Source organism: Adiantum capillus-veneris, chromosome 10, assembly GCF_014529385.1.
Source record: "Adiantum capillus-veneris isolate H3 chromosome 10, ASM1452938v2, whole genome shotgun sequence".
NCBI classification, from domain to species: domain Eukaryota; kingdom Viridiplantae; phylum Streptophyta; class Polypodiopsida; order Polypodiales; family Pteridaceae; genus Adiantum; species Adiantum capillus-veneris.
This window is the reverse complement of record NC_140940.1, coordinates 41856935-41878085: the sequence shown is the minus strand read 5'-3', so window position 1 is coordinate 41878085 and position 21151 is coordinate 41856935. Positions and strand designations below refer to the sequence as shown.

Genomic DNA, 21151 nt, shown 5'->3' with positions numbered 1-21151 from the left:
GATGTCGCATGTGACACCCAAGCTGCCAATGCACGTGCGCATTGGTGGAGGTGGAGGCACTGATGGGGGAGCTGGCAGCTGAGGCGGTGTCTCACAGAGTCGATCGGCCCGATGACGTGCTACTCTGCCGGTGATGCCTACATGCAATATAAACATACGGCAGATTAGATGAGAGTTCTTAAAAACTACTTGATATTTAATTCATAATCACCATAATAGATATACCTTCCAGATTGACGGCCACTACCTTGTGAATCAGGTGTCAACTGAGTACTAGGAGGTACATTAGGAGTAAGCCGCTGACTCTCATGATGTGATGTACCTGGAATAGGAGACATCAAGGGAATACATATATTAAGATTTCTATATTAAAAAAAAGAATGACATTACTACTTTATCAATCGAGAAGATTACCGATGTGCTATGGTCTGATTTGCATGAGAGGAAGTCTCCACTCCTGCGTGTGGCTGGGAGGATGTACCCTCTCCAGGACGTACGAGCAAATTGAATCGCCCAAGAAACTCGATGGAGCTGTCTAAACTGGCGTCATCCATCTCCATATAATCTGACATAGCCTCCGTCAAAGCCTCTCCTGATAGTCCAGTGGTACGTAGCAAAGTCTTGATGAACGTCAACTTTACTCTATGACCCTGGTCACTCATCGTATCTGTATATTTAAAACAAATCATATGTCAAACTAACACAAACATCGTATCTGCATGTAACATCAATGCAAGTAAAAATATTAATAGATCAAGAATCTACAGATGAGGTCGAAGCAGCCATGAATGGAGTGGACTACAACAAAATAGATCAAACAAAAATGTTACAGATGCTTCAAAAGGTTATGAATCAAATGCAAGATCAGGTAGAAAAACTAAAAGAGAAACACGCTCAGTAAAAAATTCAATGCAAGAGTAAGCTACATGAGAGATTTGATGGTTTGTGGACGAATGCAGCACGAGCTTATAACCCTATGGCAGATGTAGACAAAATGAAGTAGACCTGGATGTATTCTTGGAAAGGACTAAACCTGAGCTATACGTTGTTGTTGGCAGCGCTTTCGCTTTCGCTACCTACTCTCACATGGTATCAGACGCTGAGGTTCTTCTCCCAAGCCGACGATCCCCTGTTGATTGCTTTCGTAACGAAAAACTCCCTCAAAACTGAGATCGCTCCCCCTTGGTGGCTGTGTTTTCTACAAACAACAGCGTTTTCACGTCTCAGGCTGCATTTTCTGTGCTATGGATCCAGATCAGCCATCGCTACTCCCTTCTCTCTCAGCCCTGAAGGGATTACCCCAGCTATCGCTACTCCCTTCTCTCTCACCCCTGAAGGGATTACCCCATATCAGCCGTTGATAAAGCACTTGCAGCAGCGTTTTCAGCATTAGACACAGCACCCGATCAACCCCTTGAAGCATTGCAAAGAACCCCCATTTTCAGCCATAAAAACGCAGCAAAACAGTCATTTTCAGCCACCCGAAACAGCCCAAAGATTTGCAGAATTTCAGCAGTTATTAATAGACCACAGATTTCAGCCCTAAAGTCATCATCGTCATCACTATCGTCGTCATCGGCAGGTCCCAGGTTGCATCAGTCCATTGCATACGCATTGTACCACTTTGTGCAATCAAAAAGTAGACCACTCTCGCCGACGAGAGTGGGGCCTTCGGAGGAGGGTTTTACAACGTCTCTGGTGTCATTGACAAAGCTGTTGCCTCCGCATCTGTCGTGCTGAAAGTCTTTGATGCCATGCATGACCTCGAGCACTCTCTCTTATGTGATCCCCAACATGATCTCATCGGCTACATTAGTCTCATCTCCCTCCTTGAGGAGGCTATCTGCTTTCTGTCTCAAAATTGCCCTATGGCCATTGAATGGCTTAAGGAATTTGTTGATTTTTTAGATTATAATGAGGACCTTCAAGATGCACCCATGAAAAGAATTTCATCTCATCTCAAGCTTCTGCAAGCGTGTCAGTCCAGCGGAGATTGGGCCAAGCTTGATGGAGGACTTCACTCCGTGTCCCTAGACACGTTGGAGGGTGAATTTGAGAGAATCCTTTCTGTTGATAGCTTGCTAGTCCCTCCTCTTTGTACTGAAGTGTTAAGGAAATCTGATTCTGGGAGCGACAGAAAGCGTCAATCACAGAATTTGAAGAGCTTGCACCTAATCATGCAAAAGCTGGTCTCCAATGGAAGGACCCATAGAAGTATGGAAATTTTCATTGAAACTCGCGTGCGAGTTTTTAGAGAGAGTATGAAGGCTCTACCACTTAATTATCTGCAAATTAAGTCTGGCTCAAAGGTTGATTGGAAAAGCTTAGGAATGTACATTGGCCCATGGACACAACATATGGAGGTAGTTGTTAAGTCAATATGTGAACTAGAGTATCAGCTTTGTAGTCAGGTTTTTGAAAAGCTTGCCTTTGAAGATTGGGAAGGCAGCTTTGGCAAAATTGTCGTGTCTGGAGGTTTACTGGAGCTTTTACATTTTGGGGAAGTAGCAGTAAACAGTCCAGATGAACCACAGAAACTCTTCAAGCTTCTTGACATGTTTGAAGCCATGACTAACTTGAGACCATTGTTTGGAAGGCTCTTTGGGGGCCTAGGATGCAAGGATGTTCAACAGAGGATGGAAGGTTTATTGATGTTGATAGTGCAAGGTGCTCATGACATTTTTTGATGTTGATAGTGCAAGGTGCTCATGACATTTTTTGGAGCTAAAGTAGCAAATAGAGAATCAGAGAAGCTCGAAGGCACCCATTGATGGCAGTCTGCCAAAGGTTTTGAGCTTTGTGATAGGATATGTCAAGCACTTGGTTGGAGATTTCTATGGACCGATCATGACCAAGGTGCTTATAATATATCGAAGTTGGAAAGATGATGTTCAGGACAAGACAAGCACAGAAACTCTGCTTTCTAAAGCGGTCCTAAGTGTGATGAATGCACTTGTGCTAAATGTCAATGAATGGGAAAAGTCTTTCAAGGAGGACCCAGTCTTGTATCATCTCTTCCTTTGCAATAACTTCTAGTACCTTGCTGTGAATTGCCAAGCATCAGAGTTCAAGGTTCTTCTGGGTGAGTCTTGGCTTAAAGAGCAACAGCAGCAAGCTGAGATTAATATCTCTATGTATATGAAGGAGGGCTGGGTAAAGATAATTCATCATCTGAATATACCAGGGGTTATGACCTTGACAGGTAGCCGTGCCGCGGCTCGAGACCTCCTCAAGACCAAGCTCAAGGCATTCAATGCAGCATTTGAGGAGCTTTATCAGATGCATGTGAAGTGGATTCTTGTGGATGCAGAGCTGCGAGAAAGGATTGGTATAAAGGTGGTGAAATTAGTAGTCCCAGCTTACAGAACTTACCTTCAGAACTATGGACCTTTGTTAGAACAAGATGGCACTAAGATCAAGTATGTGAAGTATTCTGCACAGAGCTTGGAAAGGATACTTGGAAGCCTCTTTCAAGGGCGATCTGAGAGAATTCTCAGTGGGTCTGATAAGAAATTGAATGGGTCAATTGCCATTGCATACCCAACCACTGTTAGTGTTGTATAATTTTTACTTGAGTGAAATTAAAACTACAGCATTAGTGTTAAGCATTGGTATGGTTGTTGTTGAGCCTGTCTTAGTTGAAGGAGTTTACTGATTTTAGATTTCCCACATTTGTGTGTGTAGCCATTGCCTTGTTGAGTAGTTGCCTCCAAGGTAGGGGCATAAAGGTTGGTGACGGTAGCAGTAGTAGTTGCAGGTCCGGTGGCTAATCAAACTTCCTGAGCTGAGAAGGATCAATTTTCCATGCATGCAGGCCCTGTTTTCTTGTGTTGACAAGCTTGTTTAAGCATATTTTGAGTAGCACATTTTGTCACCATCTGGGCTTCTCGGCTCAGTATTAGTTGCTTTTGCCTTTCTTGTTTTTGGGTTATCGACAAGCTTGATTGAGGAAAACTTGAGTAGCATACTTGTCACCCCTTGGCTTCTATTATCCAAGTAAGTTACTCAGGCTTCCTTTCTCAACATGGAGTGCTGACAAGCTTGTTTGAACATATCTTGTTCTCATTTTGATCATCCCCAGTGATGGGGTTAGGGCTACACATAATGTAGCTACAGCATAGCGGCCAAAAAATTGAAGGCGGATGCGGTGAGCCCATTAATCCAGGCATCGGGACAGTGGGTGAACTCCCCCTCTGCTAGCATAGCACCCCCTAATTCCAGCTATTTTTAGGAGACCATAATCAGTTTTCAAGACCCAGATTCATAGATCCTCTCCCTCTCACTATCGTTAACAGAAATTCCTCTCTCTCCTACCCGTTTGGTCACACCTTTGAATTACATAAACCTGCGGTATTGCATTTTTCACTAAAGAGGCAAGTGATGAAGAAGGGGGGGGGGGGGGGGGGGGGGAGGCGGGGGAGTACCTGCTCTTCTTTTGCGTATTTTGCTGTACTGCTGCTGTGGAGCTCGGTACTGTGTATAATTTCCCGCGAGTCACATTTCAAAGGCTTTGCAACAATAATATAGAAGTGTCTCGTCGCATGAGAGAAGGGGTAGTGTGCAGGCGTCGCTAGGAGCCTCGTTTCGCTGCGTCGTTTAAGCAAGGCCCAATTTGAAGCGTCGATTATGCCACGGCTACAAATTCAAGTCGTCGAGATTATGCAATGGTAGTGGTTGTTTATGCGACGGCCGATTTTTTTAAATAAAATATCCTTGCTTATACGACTGAAACCTCGTCTATGCGACGCGTTCGTCATCGGTTAAACGACGCCCGTCAATTATTAGTCCCTCGCAAACCCCCCCTATGGCTAGTAGTGTGTATCAAGCACCACTCAAAAGCATCGAAATTCTTGCCCAATTAGTCATCAAAACAAACAATGGATTTCTACCTGCAGGACGCTCGGGCGTGAACATTGATTGAGTGGCGCAGGCGACTGATGATTGCTCTAGGTTCTGCAAGGGGAATTACGTATCTGCACGAGCTGGTCACTCCTCCCATTATTCACAGGGATATCAAATCAACAAATATACTGCTTGATGAGAAGAAAATAGCCAAGGTGGGAGACTTTGGGTTGTCGAAGATAGGTCATGGAGAGGGTTCTGGAAACCAGCATGTGTCATCACAAGTGAAAGGAACTCTGGTATGCTCTTGATTGTGTTAGTGAGCTTGTGGATCTTTCAGTGCAAATAAGTTTTTGAAGTCTTTCAAGTTGCTCATTAGATGATTGAGAAAATTACCATAATAGCCCTTTATTTGTGGAAATTCCCAAAACATCCCCAAAATATATACAACTCCCAAAATTGGATTGTTGCCAGTTCTTACGTAGTTTCTTCCTTTTTAAGATGATGACCTATCTTCACGTGCCTTCAAACAAGAAATTTCAACCAATTAGCTCACAAATAGCGGCAATCGTGTGTACGAAAAATGAACATCTCATCCTATGGAATTGCGAAATTGACAAGGGGTACTATGGAAATTTTGGCAAAACTTGCCGAATATAAAGTATTTTGAGGGGTATTTTGGGAATTTTCACTATTGTGAGGGGCTTACTCGTAATTTTTTACCTAGATGCCTTTTTTTGCAAGGGTATCTTGATCCTGAGTATTACATATCACAGCAGCTTATAGAGAAGAGTGACGTATATAGCTATGGTGTTGTGCTACTGGAACTGCTTACGGGCAGAGCTCCTATCGAGCATGGAAAGTATGTAGTGAAAGAGGTGAAGACGGCCATTGACAAGGGTGGGCTGAGCGCTCTACGCTCAATGTTGGATCCAAGGTTAATGTATGAGGAGTTACTGGAGCTGAACTCATTTGTGCGCATTGCATTGTCATGTTTGGAGGATGCGGCTTCGAATCGCCCTTCAATGGGAGAAGTGGTGAAGCAACTCGAGGAGTTAGTATGATTATCCTGAATCTGGCTCTTCCAACATTGATGTGCTGCCGAAAGGGCACCCAATTCGCAATCCTTATGGATCGGACTCTGATTTTGTGCATACCTCCAGGGACTCCTCAGATCTCTCTTTCTTCAACAGTGCAAGTAACGTTGCCGCCTCTTTTGGGTCCAGATGATTTCTCACGGGTCCTTTTAGGTAGGTCTTCTGCTAACCCTGCTTTCATGCATAATTCTTGTACCGGAAGATTTTTGTTGCTGTTTTTTTTAACCTCATTATGTGGGTGGGCAGGTTCTCTTGCTTGAAATTGAGTGTTTGCACGGCATTGGGGGGGATGTTCATTTTACCCGAATTAATGCTTGTTTGAGCTCTGTTTCTGCGCTCATTATGTAGGTGTGCATGCTTTCTTGCTTGCAAGTGAGTGTTTGCACACATATCCTTAGGATTGGGATGTTAATTTCATCTATAGTAATGCTCGCGTGCGCTCTTGCATAAGGGGGCCTCTGTTTTGACCTTCCAAGGTGTTTTATCTGCACAGGTATATGCATCTGTTGGAACTTCCTTCTGAAGTGTAGCTGGGCAAGGTCAGCTATGTACAGTATTAGGATGGGATATTCATGAGTGATGTTTTCTCTTGATTAATATAGAATAATTTAGTTGTTGAATTATTGGATGTAGTTGATCTCTCTCTCTCTCTCTCTCTCTCCCCCCCCCCCCCCCCCCCCCCGCCCGGAGTGATAGGATTTGAAGGGCTACCTCAAATGTCTAATGACAGGCATGTGCAACTTATACCCTTCTACATTGAAGGGCAAAATTTACAATTGCCCTTCTAATGAACAAAAAGAAAATTTTGCACCCACTTCCATCAAAATGCCCAAAAGATAATTCATTATTAAACAAGTTAATATGTCACTTATCTCATACATTAATATTTCACTTATTCACACTCTTCCATGCATTTAATCTTCCATGCATTTAAACTATCCTTTTAATATAACTTTAGGAAAATTCATTATTTAAAAGATGTATCCTCAAGCCACGCTCCACAAATCATGACTTGATAAACTTTTGAAGATTACAAAATAATAGAGCAAACGAAATCAATGACATAATAAATATGAGTTCATTTCCATCATGAAAGTACCAAATTGGACAATAATAACTACTTTGAAAAGAACTTTAAAAGTCATTCAATCCTAATACAATGCAAAAGAACCTTGGATACAAAATTATATCGTCTGCCTTGAATATTCAAGCAAATAAAACTCCATAGCAACAATCAATTTGTTTCCAAGCTTGCTATCCTTTGCTTCCTCATAGATTTCCATATATCAAAGCATTCTTCCCACAACACATCTTGAAGATATGAAGCTTTCAGAGTATTAAGTCCAACAAACATTGCTAAGCCCAATGATTCAAGCGACAACCTATTACGAGACTTGTTTTTTATTTTATTCATTTTTGAGAAGCCTCTTTCATAGACAACTGATGAAAGTGGAAGTAGAAGTAGAGCTCTCCATAATTTCATGGTCCATGAAAAAGATACCTCTCATTCCTCATGGTTGCAACAATCTTGCCAAGTTGAATGCATACTCTTACCTTTGAAGCAGTTACGAATGCGTGTGCTAAAAGATTTGCGTTCTCCTTTGTATTCTTCTTCATTGATGAAAGAGTTGACTCCCTTTCCAAATTGTTTGCACAATATATCTAGCCACCTTATGGTAAAGAAATCTAGTTTTTTGCAAGTCTTGATCATAATCCTTCGGGCTAAAGTACTTTGCTGCCTCAAAGAAATCAAAATCAACCTTAATTAACGATTTGACAATGAATCGAGCAGTCCTTTGATGTACATAATTGCCATGTAAGCCAGATTATTCACCATTCCCTTCATGTGGATCAAGAACATACTCATCACACATAGGGCCAAGATGTAGTGAATGAGAATGCATATTTCTTGAGGAATCAATGTAATCAATGATGTCATATTGATTTATCGCCTTTGACAAAAAAAGTTGAGTATACCTTGGTCTCACATCCAATTCCAAAGCCATTTGCAAAGACTCCATAGCAGCCTTCAAATGGTTATCGATAGTAGAAATATCAATGTGATCCTCTTGAAGTTTACAACTCAAGAAATTGAGCTCTCCAAGGACATCTGCAAAGAAGTGCAAAAGAAACTGTATTTGTAGTTTGTGAGAGATGCATATAAGTCGGCTTCTTCTGCCTTCAAGACAATCAATAAAGCTGGTATTGAGTGCACTACCCTTATCATAACTTGTCCTTTTGAGAGCCAACAAACATCCTACATTTTTATTAACTTCATCTTTCCATTGCGACCAAGATCGAAGTCCTTTACAACTTCTCTCAATGATAGATGTCGCTTTGCGGATTTGGAAACCCATTCATACAACTTTTAAGCCACTTTTTCCACAAATTCGAATACCTTGTATAGCTTGAATGCATCACCTGCACCTAAGGACTCCCTATGTGCTACACAATGAAAACACAAAAGATGCGGCACATCCTTCTTTAATCTCGAAACCACACCATTATTAGCACAGGTACCATAACACTAGCACCATCAGTTACAATGACTATCATTGTATGCAATGGAGCTTCATTTTAACCAGAAATGCCGTCAAGCTGGTATACAAGCTTTTAGATTCAACATTTTTGATATGCAACAAACCCACAACGATGTGCATATAGATCCATTGCCATTCTCCCGCATGTAAGTCACATAAATAATCATGTATTGTTGAGTTCATTTGTACTCTCATCAATTTGCAAAGAATAAAAGGGACTAGAACCAATTTCCCTTTTTAGTCTCTCCTAATAGACCTGTTTGATGGCATTTGCAAACTCCTTCCGAGCACTTGTGCTCGTATAAGCTGAATATTCACTTGCAATTGGCATATTCGAGTATCCATGAAACGCTAAAAATTACAAAGCTTTGAAAACTCAACAAAAGGCAAATTTTTACCAACCACATACCACAAAGTTTGCATAACTGAGATGATTCTTTCTCTCTGCTCATCTATTAGCACTTCAATGCGTTTCTCTATAGGAACTGTAGTTTTTTTAGTGTGAGCATTCCAAATTGTCTTCGCATCTGAGTGCGGGCGTGACGTCACTCGCATGCTCATCTAATGCAGACCTTTGTAAGGTTGAAGAACCTTCTCCACTAAATTGAGACTTTCTATGTGGGAAGATACACCACTTACATTTCACCCTCTCTTTTCCATCATTACCAATAATTGGAAAAGCCCAAGAATGAGGTAAATTCCAATCCCATTGCTATCTAAAGCTATAGTAGCCACCTCTCCAACCTATTCATCAAGAGAAAGTTGAGGATTATGTAAGCCAAGGACTTGTTGAATGTCCTCTGCTTTTTGGTTTTCTTAAGTCGTCCAATAGGAGCCACCTACAAATAAGTTTAAAAAACAAAGTATAAACTATCTTCATGACTATAAAAGATAAATTAAAAATATACAAATCAAATCTTCAAAATAGAAACACTTGCAATACATTGATTGAAACAAAAGAAATACATCTTTGATGACCAACATCCAGTCCAAAAGAAAGTTACGCCTTTGATAGCCAAAAACTTTCACAAAGGCAAAAGAGTTTAACTCAATAAAAAGCTGGCATCATTTCTACCAATGGCCACATATATTTATTCCCATCCAATTGCATGTGGTGTAAAGCTTGGGGAACTGCCTAGGCTGGATTCATCGCCTAACCTCCCTTTTACAATAAGGTAAATCATGTTTGTGACTCAGTTTAGTCCTTTCATGTTTAAGTCCGATTGTCAACCTTAAACACTAGTTATGGTGGAGTTGTTTACTGATGAAATTTGCGAACAAGTCAAGGACTTAAACTTGGCGACGAGTCATGTCAGCAAGTTACTTTCATGAAAAGTGAAAAGTGGTACTCTTTCGGGTACATCTTTGTTGTGATAACTCGTTTAAGCATGCTCATGTGCGTTCTAAATGGAGTCTACACACTATGATTGGATATGAACTAGTAACACAAGATGGTTACAAATGGACAACAATGTGGAAAATCAAGATGTTACTCTTGGTTTCATTGAACCTCTTATTGAATCGTGTTCTAATCAAGCAAACAGCTGAATCCATGAAGGATGCCACTGTGGAAAACATTATTGTATCATCACTCTTGTTTTTTAGGACAAAAACGCTTCTCCAAGAGGGAGTAATGTTTTGCCAAGGGCATATCCAGGGGACGTTACAGACCTGGGCTAGTAAGTGGCCGACTGCTAGTGTGGAATAGGGGATTCAATAGCCAGGGTCTATATAAGGGAGGTTGGTGGCCGGTGAATCCAGTCTAGGCATTTTCCGGGCTTTACATGTGGGTTAGGTTTGCATACAATTCTTCAAATTATGATTTTCTATTCTTTTCTTGCAGAAAATACCCAGCTTTTACAATCTCTTGAATATGGTATGCTTCACTTGTTGTTAAACGAGATGCTAGCCAATCGGTATTGTACTCCATACAAAACTTGACCATTTGATCAATAAGCCATACTAATGCATAGAAATCAACCTCTCTGGTATACAAATGGTCATTATGTGTGTCCTTCAATAGCTTTAGAGCAATCTAAGGTTTAGGCTTATGGGATTTGCTTTGAAAACAATTTAGTGACTTTCGCCTCTATGATTCAGGCCTCATGGCTAATCCCCAATCAATGATGCCAACTCAAGGATCTGAATCCCTTGTAAAATCCAACATAACATTGAAAGGATACAGCTCACAATGAACAACACCCAATTGATGGATATAGGCCACTATGTGTACTAAGACAACTATGAGATTTGGTAGATTGTTTGAAAAGGCCATGACGCGAGTTAATTCTCCTTGATTCAGCTTAGTTGCCTTAACCTTTATTTGAATCTGTGCCATCTTTGTCTTCCTTCTTCACAATTTGACTAAAGGTACCTTTCTCAAAAGGTAAACTGCGTATCATTTTCCCAATGCTTCCTCCATTGAAGTAAGGAAAAATGGCTACCAAAGTCTCATTGCATGTATGTGCAATACTGCACACAATCCTCATGTGTCGAAGATCAAAGCTGATCTCATCCTTAAAGGACCTCAATTTTTGTCCATACATTCCTTGATACTGCTTTGCTGCATATGTATTTTCACTGGGAAGATACAAAACACCATTGATTCTTACTTGAAAGCATGTACCAACAAAGGAGCCGACACCCAAGTTCTGCAAATAGGTGATAGTATCATGTGGTATGCCAAGTGTCAAGGTACACTCCGAGTTTCTCACAGACCTCTGTAAAGATTTCACAGCTGGATGTCCATGGCATTTTATCTCTAACTTTGTCTTCTCTTGGGCATGGTTGACTTGATCCCTTCGTAGATTTTTAGATAACACATATTTTGTATCTATATCTTTGGCACGCTTACTCTTCTCTCTTTCTACATGCTAAGCCAAATTCCAAGCCTTGAGCTTTATCAACCGAACACCTTCGGGAAGAGCTTCATATAAATCATGGGCACACTTTTCCATGTTACCAATAATACTATAAGAAGACTGGTGAGCTTTGCCTTTACTTATAACAAAGGTTTCCTTAGAGACCACACTTACAATTACTTTTTCAAGCATTTTGTCTATGAGCATCTCATTTTGCATGATACTTTGCACCTGCTTCTCCGGTAGTTCACTAATCATCTTGCAAATAGTTGACCTTAGAGACTGAAGAAATGCCTTCTTGTTACCCTCTGCCATAGTGACTATATAGATATCCTATTAAAAAGAAGAAGCATTCAGGTCAACTATATATATATATTTTGAGTCTACTTAAAACTATGACATCAAGGCTCCTACGTCAATCTAATGTGGCACATTGGTATACCATATATCATTTTGAAAGCTAGAAGAACTGAAGGTAAAAATCAATAGCTCAAGATGGCACACCCGGTCAAGCCATATGACCATGTGACAAATTGAGACTATATTTTTAATTATACAAAATAAAGACACTATGTATGTGTGACACACAAACCCAAGGTATGCTAGACGTATCTTGGTAAGAAACTATAGCTCAAGATAGCACACTCGGTCAAGCCATATGACCATGTGGAAAATTGAGACTATAGAATTTATAACTACATAGAAAAGAAATTAACAATTTTAAAATCTATAACACTTTTTATTGTAAAAAGAGTCACAACTAAACATTTGGTAAGAATGGATAGCTCAAGAGACCCGGTCAAGCCATACGGGTAGTTAGAAGAACTGAAGGTGAAAATCGATAGCTCAAGATGGCACACCCGGTCAAGCCATATGACCATGTGACAAATTGAGACTATATTTGTAGTTATATACAAAATATAGACATTGTGTAAGTGAGACACGTAGACAAACCCAAGGTATGCTAGACGTATCTTGGCAAGAAACTATAGCTCAAGATAACACACCTGGTCAAGCCATATGACCATGTGGGAAATTGAGACTATAGAATTTGTAACTACATGGAAAAGAAACTAACAATCTTAAAATCTTTAACGCTACGATGTCACACATTCAGTTTGAGATTGAATGTACATTCTTTATTGAGTTAATACAACACTACCACTAAAATTGTGAGTATGAACAAAACAAAAAAGATTGTGGCGTATTAAACTCTTTAATTAATGGACATGGAAAACTGAGATAATGTATTCTAATTATTAAATATTATCACTAACTTGCAAAATCTATGCTAGATTTTGAGCTTGCCTTGAAAAATTTAACAAAATATGACAAGATTTAGTGTAATTACCGATAGATGCTTCAAACTGTTATCTAAAAACCGATTTAGTGTAAACTATGCCTTCAAACTGTGCTTTACTGTAATTACGTACAGATGCTTCAAATTGTGAGCTAATATCGTAAAATCCCGATTAGATTTTGAGCTTTCCTTGAAGTAAACCAAACAAATTACATAATTTTTAGTGTAAGCATCGGGAAAACACTTCAAATTTTGACCCAAAAAACAAGAGGTTTCTGGATGCATCACGTTACAACATACCCCCCAATGCACGCATGGGGTCCATGGCGCAACCAATGGTCCACATTACCAAGGCAACAATAACTATTATAGGTCCGGCCCCTAGGCTGTCATGACTCACAACTTTAAAGACCACAAATAAAAAAATTATTTAGGACTCACAATAGCCTGCAATGAAGCCGAAGTTGGGACGAGGAGATGAGGCTCTTGATTGGCTACTGTGGCTGAGAGGGCAACGATAGAGCAACAATAGAGCACTCATGTGCATCAACGACATGCTCACTGGCTCATGACTTCAGGAGTCAAGAGCACTGCAGCGAACGAAGTCGAAGTTGATGCCAACAACTCGGACGCCGTAGCTACGAGCAATGAGCAAGCAAAAACGGGCGTCGGGCAATGAATTCAAAATTTTAGAAAACAAAATGTTGGCCCTTCAGCCTTTAGGGATTTTTTAGGGGTTCAAACCTCACACGACCATGGACAAATCCCAGTCCCCAGGTCCACACTTCAAACTTTAAAGGTTGAATATGGATAAGCAACATACCCCTCAAATTTCAAAAATTCCCAAAGTACCCCCAATATTCTATAGTCTTTGACGCCGGATTTTGAAGGGCAATTGAATGGCTAGACCTTATGATGCCGGATCGAACAAATGTTCTTGTTCGTAGTTGAAGGGCAACTTCAATTTGATCCCTTCAAGTGTAGGGTTTTCCACCAGCTGACCCTTCTTACACAAGGTTGACAGTTGTTTGAAGGGCAGAAGGGCGTCAAAAACTATCGCTACCCCCCAAATTTTAGGATGGGATTTTTTTTCTAATTAATCAGACTTTTTAGAATGATTCATCTGCTAAATTACTGGATGTAGTGGATCTCTCTCTCTCTCTCTCTCTCTCAGCTGCATGGAGAAACATTACAAGCTGCTGGGTTTAATCTGATGTACTCTGCATGTTTTGGCATCAGGGATCGAGTTCAAGACCTCACAAAAGCATATAAGACCGCTACCAATTGGGCTTCTCTCTCTCTCTCTCTCTCTCTCTCTCAGTTCTCTTGGGATAGTTTAATACGATGTTAATATTCTCTTCTTATCCTTCTTCTTCTTCTTCTTCTTCTTCTTCTTCTCTCTCTCTCTCTCTCTCTCTCTCTCTCTCTCTCTCTCTCTCTCTCTCTCTCAATGGATGTGGCCATGGAAGCCCGAAAGAGTGATATGTATGCGCACATGAGGAATGCCATGCAAGAAGAAGTGCTAGGGTGAATTTAGAGATAAGATATACACATCAAGGAGAGGGGAAATACAAGCTATTTTGAGAGTAGAGGAGCTATGGTGCTAAAGAAATTGGGTGATGCACATCAACTTGCTATCTTTGAAAAAGTGTTTTGGCTTGATTGAAGGCCTCAAGGGTGAACATGCCATATGTAAGAGGTAGTTTATGCAAATGAGATGACTCAAGATGTTTTATCGGTCATCGACAAGAAGAGATAGAAGAGTTGGTCATATGTATAGAAGGATTTGAAGGTGTGGATTGATGTCAAATTCATGAGGAATAATGGATAGATGTGGTTAACCATTCACCTTCTCCTATAATCATAGGTGATACATCAGAGAAGAAGAGAAGAATAATGTGAACTTTGAATGTACGGGTTGTGGGATGGTAGGATGAGTCAATAAGAAGATGCATTGGCTTATGGTAGCACAAGAATATGTGTCCATAGATATATGCAAAGTAGGGAAGGGTGTATCAAAAGAGAGATTGCATATAATAGATTTTGTGATTTGGAAAGAAATCAAGATTTCTCTCATACTGACATGCCTTGAAGTGCAAGAATGGAATCTGAGAGGAAGATCTAGCTCATGCACACGTAAGTGTAGACACACACTATTGACCTAGGGACATGTAGAAAATAGGTACATGAGGGTTAGCAGGTGGATGGCACAGTGCTTGATGCAGGGTACAACAAGCATGCTTAGGATGTGTATGCCAAATGGGGCATTTAACAGGTCAAATGTGGTTTAGAAGCTTGTTAATTGGATCTCTTGAGGATACTAAAGGTGGATGTATATCTCCATCCAGTAGTACCATGGTGTATGCAGAATGCTTGCTCATGTTTGGCGAGTTCAAGTCTCTCTAGGTGCTTGAAGACCAATGCCTATTATCTTCGATCGGACATTATGATAAGTGGTCTTGGCTTCAAAATAGATGGTCTAGATCAACCAATCCAAGGTTTTTTGTGTGCTTGAGTTCAAGAATATTATAGCTCGATGATTGAGAGCTATTGGAGAGGAGCATACCATGTAGCCATCTTGTGGACTAATCATCAAAGAGAAGTTTGGGGCAGGCAATTGCGAGCGTGTGAAGTAAAGCTAAGCAAGGGCTTTTTAAAAGGTTAAAGTTGGATTCAACATGCAAAAAAAAAGAAACGAGTACATCTGCAGTTGAAGGGTGGAGCCACTGGAGTCAAGGGGCCATTTGAGAAAGAGACATGGCCCTTAGAGCTTGTACATAGTGATGCATGCAACCCCATGCCAAAATTTCTCGGTGGCACATCTTATTTTGTGATGTTGATGCAGCTAAAGTTGGTCAATGCTATGAAGTGTGCAAGGCAGAGCCATGTGTGTTTACATGTACATGCTATAGTAGCGAAGCAAGTATGAATGTCAAGGGCAATCAAAGGCCAGCGAATGCGAAGGCTTTATGTGGTTTTTGGGGCTGAGGTACCTTGCTATGGTGTTTATTGAAGGTGGTTGTTGAAAGTGTTCAAAATGAAAAAATGGAGGCCCCCTAGGTGGCCCTCAAAGTTCTCTTCAAGCTTGTCTAGACAGCTCATCAATCGAAGCTACGGAGTGTAGGTTATGGTAGTTTGAAAGTAAAAGTGGTTTGCAAAACCCCGTCAAATTGGTCAATTATAGACGGTTGGTGAGAGTGAATGTGAGTGCATAGACCTGAAGTGCTTGACTTACGGTGCATGACGATATTCTTGGATTGGCAAGTGGAGTTTAGATGGCCAAGTTGTAGACAATTGAAGAATTGTTGAGGGCCAACTATATGCTAGTTAGGTGCCTCGATAAGTGTACCATCATGGATTTTCTTGAGCTTGTCGGGGTTTGCAAGGGTACTATGTGTTGTGCGTGTACGGAGTGTGTGCAAGAGAGGGGAAGAAGAGAATGGGGAAGGGGATGAAGCACAGTACACAACAGGGAGTTTGGGTTAGTGGAGAGGAAAGTGAGAGAGTAGTCAACTCTCTCCCTATATTCATTTAGGTGAAAGTATAAATAGGGGCGGTTTCCCACAGCCACCTGGCCTACACCCCAACAACCTCCCACTTGAAGGTCACGGTGGCCAATAGTGGCATTAGTATAGTTAGTCTATACAAAGTTGATGAAGCATTGCCGAGGCTTCATCCTACACCCATAAGCTCTATACAATGTGTAAATAGCTCCGAGGCTAGGCTCTTTGTGAAAGCATCTGTGGGGTTGTCATCAGTGTGAACCTTGACAAGCTCGATACGCTTGCCAGCCAATGCATCTCGTATGACATGGTATCTGACCTCTATGTGTTTTGACTTTGAGTGAAACACCGGATTCTTTGCCAAAGCAATGGCACTATGACTATCACAATGTAGTACTGGAACCTCGTGAATGTCCAAATCTCCCACTAGAAGAGCCAACCATATGGCTTCCTTACTGGCATCAAATGCAGCAACATATTCTGCCTCAGTGGTAGATGAAGACGTGCAATCTTGGAGACACGATCTCCAACAGATAGTTTCTCCAGAAAACATGAACACATAGCCAGATGTGGATCTTCTACAATCCACGCAACCCGCATAATCTGCATCCGTGTAACCTACAATAGATGCATCACTGTTTCCGAAGCGTAAACACTTGCTAGCTGTACCTTTCAAATATCTGAGGATTTTCTCCACTGCTTCCCAATGCTTCTTGCCAGGGTTTTCCATGTACCTACTAACCACTCCCATTGCATGTGCAATGTACCATATCGTACATCAAACTGCCAACTGCTGAAGAATATGGTACTTTTGCCATTTCCTCTTTCTCAGCCACTGTCTTGGGAGAGTCTTCCTTGCTAAGTTTGGAGTATGCTTGCATTGGGGTACTCATTGACTTCCCCCCCTGCATACTAAAACGTTGCAAGACTTTGTGAATGTACTTTTCTTGAGATAATTCAAGAATTCCACATTGCCTGTCTCTCTTGATGTGCATACCAAGAAAGTGATTGGCATCTCCCAAATCCTTCATGGAAAACTGAGTGTTTAGCATCTTTTTCAACTGATTGATCTCATCAATTGATTTGCCTACGATAAGCATATCATCTACATACAAGATCAAGATGATTAAAGAACCATCGTTTAATCTTTTTGTGTATAAGCAGTGATCCTCTTGACTTCTTATGTAACCCCGAGAGTGCATGAATTTGTTGAATTTTTGATACCATTGCCTTGAACCTTGTTTGAGGCCATAGAGTGCCTTTTTAAGTCTACAAACCAATTCTGTCCTCGTTGTTTTTTGGGTTTCACATACGAATCCCTCTGGTTGTTTCATGTAGACATCTTCATCTAGATCCCCGTGAAGAAATGTTGTGTTCACAACCATTTGGACAAGTTCATGTCCTGGATAGCAACCAAGCTAAGCACGGTGCGAAGTGTAGTCATCTTGACTACTGGAGAGAAAATTTCATCAAAATCCACACCTTTTTGCTGCTTGAAACCCTTGGCAACTAGACGAGCCTTGTATCTAGGCTCGGGATCTTCCGCTGTATACTTCTTCTTGTATACCCACTTGCAAGGTAAAGCATTTTTGCCTTTTGGTAATTCAACCAAATCCCATGTCTCATTAGCCACAATCCAATTGTATTTTGATTGCATAGCCTGCTCTCACTTAACACTATCATCCATTTGTAGCAGGTTGGCTCTCCACTGTCAGTGACCAAAATGTGGTGTATACCCGGCTCAAACCGCTCGGGCGCATGTGATAATCTCTTAGAGCATCTCAGTGCCTGACTATTGGAGCAATAGTAGTATCTTGCACTTGAGGAGTAGGTTCAACACTACTGAACTGAGTTGGTTCGGAGGCTACATCCTCAAAACGAACACGTCTGTACTCAACATCTTTGATGGGCTTCTTGTGCAGTTTTGATTCATTGAAAATCACATGTGAGCTACGAATGACTTTGTTTGATTCTGGGTGCCAGAGACGATATCCCATCTCTCCGTTTGCACCATAGCCAATAAAAATGCATTTGTGTGATCTAGGATCTAACTTTTGACGAAGTTCTTTGGGCACATGTGCATATGCCTCACATCCAAATACACGTAAATGCTCATAGCTTGGCCTTTTGCCAGTCCATAATTCCTCTGGAATTTTGAAATTCAAAGGAGAACTAGGTGACCTGTTGATGATGTGCACTGCTATCAGAACAGCTTCCCCCCAAAACTCTGGAGTAAGCTTCGCCATAGATATCATAGAGACAACTCGCTCTTGAATCGTACGATTCATTCTTTCAGCTATCCCATTTTGTGCAGGTGTGTATGGAGCAGTAAACTGCCTCCAAATGCCTCTTCTATTGCAAAAATCCTTGAACTCTGTGGAGACGTATTCTCCACCATTGTCCGTGCGAAAATCTTTGAGCTTTGTTCCTGATTGGTTCTCAACCATGGCGAGGAATTTTTGGAATGTCGAAAAAACTTCTTCCTTACGCTTAAGGAGATACACCCACACCTTTCTGGTAGAATCATCTATGAATGTGAGAAAGTAGTTTGCCCCCCTTAGAGTTTTATGTGGCATTGGACCACACAAATCACTGTGCACCAAGTCTAGAGGTTTGCCTAGTTTCTTATTCAATGGCGAAGATGTCAATCTAGTCTGTTTGCCATATAGACAATGCTCACACAATGTAAAGTCCGTGTAATCTAACACAGGTAAGTAGCCAAAACGCTGAAGTGTTTTCATTCCCTTTTGGCTAATATGCCCTAGCCGGCTATGCCACAACTCAGGGGACGGCAGCTCGGAAACATAGATAGAGTGTTCGTCGACACTGAAAACAAACAAAGAGTACAAGGATCCATTTTTATTACCTTTCATCATGATAAGGTTGTTTTTGCGGATCATCCAAGAACGATTATAAAAAATTATAGTGTAGCCAAGATCATCCGATTGCCCTATAGAAAGCAAGATTTTCGTAAGCTTGGGCACATGTCTGACATTCTGTAGCACAAAAGTAGTGCCATTATGCATCTGAAGTTTCACATCACCAATGCCAATAATATCAAGCTCATAGGAATCACCAAGCTTGACTATTCCATGCATGGATGCATAAGAGGAAAACCACTCTCTATGCGGTGTGACATGAAAACTTGCACCAGAATCAAGAATCTAATTCTGTGCATAACCCTCATCCTGTGCAATCAAAGCATCTCGAGTGAGATCTGAAGTGAAAATGAGAACATCTGAGGCATCTTCTATCACCTCGGCATGAATCTCTGTCGGCATAATGAGCATCACTGGAGGAGGAGCATCCTCTACTGCAGTGGTAGGTATGGGAGACTCAACAATATTGAGCTCCTCAATCTTTACTGTACTTTTGCCTTTGCTAGAATTATCCTTTTGCATGTTTTCTCAATCTCTTAGAAAACTACGACAATCCTTTTTGTAATGACCCTTCTTGTGGCAATAGTAACACTCAACATTTCTGGCATTGCGGTCTCTACTTTGGTTCCTGTGTCTGCTAGGACTACGAGGATTTCACTCTCTACTTTTGCTTTTGTATTTGTTCCTGTCATGGCCTCTTGCCTTTGGTGAACTGCCAGCCATATATGCATCTCCATGACTAGCACCATCAAGAGATTTACGACGAATCTCTTCAGTGAGCAACGCATCTCTGACAGCATTGAACTCTAACTTGCCATTCGGAGCTGAATTGCTAATGGTTGTGCAAAAGATATCCCATGAACTGGGTAGAGAGCATTACAAGAATATAGACTTGAGTTCATCGTCAAACTCCTTAAAGCCCTGAGATGTCAGCTGGCTGAACAAGGAGTTGAGCTCATTTAAGTGACCAGAAACTGTGCTACCTTTTTTCATGTTGAGCTTCATAAGCTTTTTCATGAGAAAAACTTTGTTGGATGCACTTTTGCTCTCCCATGCTGAACATAAGCTATCCCAAAGTTCCTTGGTTGTTTTCTTCCCTATGACAGTGAAGAAGATTGACTCGGCTAGATGTAGACGTATCGTAGCCATTGCTTTTGCATCCAAAATCTCCCATTGAGCTTGTGTATAATCATCATCCTTTGCGCGCTCTTTCAACGGTTCTGAGAGGCCTTTGTTTATCAAAACATCTTTCATGCGCTCTTTCCACATGGTGAAGTTGCTGCCATCGAACTTCCGAATGAAATACTCCTCCTTTTCTTAAGAAGAAGCCATCGCTGACAAGAGATTTTGAGAGGTGCCAAACTATGGCGAGAAACTGTAGAAATTTGGGCAGAGTAACCTTTGTATCGGGAGTAAAATCTCAACCAAAATAGACTCAAAAGTGCCAACAATGAAAGTCACGACTCGCGGGAAGGAAATCTAGCAGAGTCTCCTTTGTATGAGGAGTCAAAACTCAACTCAAAATTTACATAAATGTGCCAGCTGCACTAACTGGGCATCTGCTGCACAAAACCACTGCTATGTGACTGCCAACTCGGCGTCAAAAGCATAAATAACCGTCCAGATACATATCCTATGGCGAGGGTACCGTAAAGGGGAACTCCAGCTACCTGTATCACCGAAGGTGTCTCAACATTCGAGCACACCCCAGCTCAAAGAAAACCTCACGCTATCGACCCTCCAAAGGCTAATGCAGACACAAAGGGACTAGCCACAGTCTCAGAAAGGGCTCTTCCGGTCCGAGTCTCAGAAATGGCCGGGAAAAACTGCCAAAATAGCCAAAAATGGCTCCACACATAGTACAGTGGACAGTGTCCGCAACTCAACGTACATGAGTAAAACCGCGCTCAAACAAGCACCAAGAACTGCTGCATGCAGTGAAAGTGATCCCTGTGGGGATATCTGCTCTCAAAAGAGCTCAGTAGCACTATGTGTGCTCACAACAAAATGCATCTGTCAACGCATGTGTTCGTAGAGAATTTACTGTCGAAATGACTGCCAAATCGCCTGTGAAAGCACTGTGTATGGTAACCTAGAGAATCTGTGAGTGAATGGGCTGAAAAAAAAAC

General features: G+C 41.2%; 1 protein-coding gene and 1 pseudogene across 1 annotated transcript; both read left to right on the top strand.

The window, feature by feature from the left end:
* Positions 1–730: 730 nt before the first annotated feature.
* Positions 731–3564, top strand: LOC147448736 (exocyst complex component EXO70A1-like; annotated as a pseudogene).
* Positions 3565–4937: 1373 nt separating this feature from the next.
* On the top strand, positions 4938–5906 carry LOC147448735 (leucine-rich repeat receptor protein kinase HPCA1-like). Its single transcript, XM_086521451.1, has 2 exons — positions 4938–5141; positions 5619–5906. Exons 1-2 carry the CDS (start codon positions 4938–4940, stop codon positions 5904–5906), a joined length of 492 nt encoding a protein of 163 aa, XP_086377577.1.
* Positions 5907–21151: the final 15245 nt, after the last annotated feature.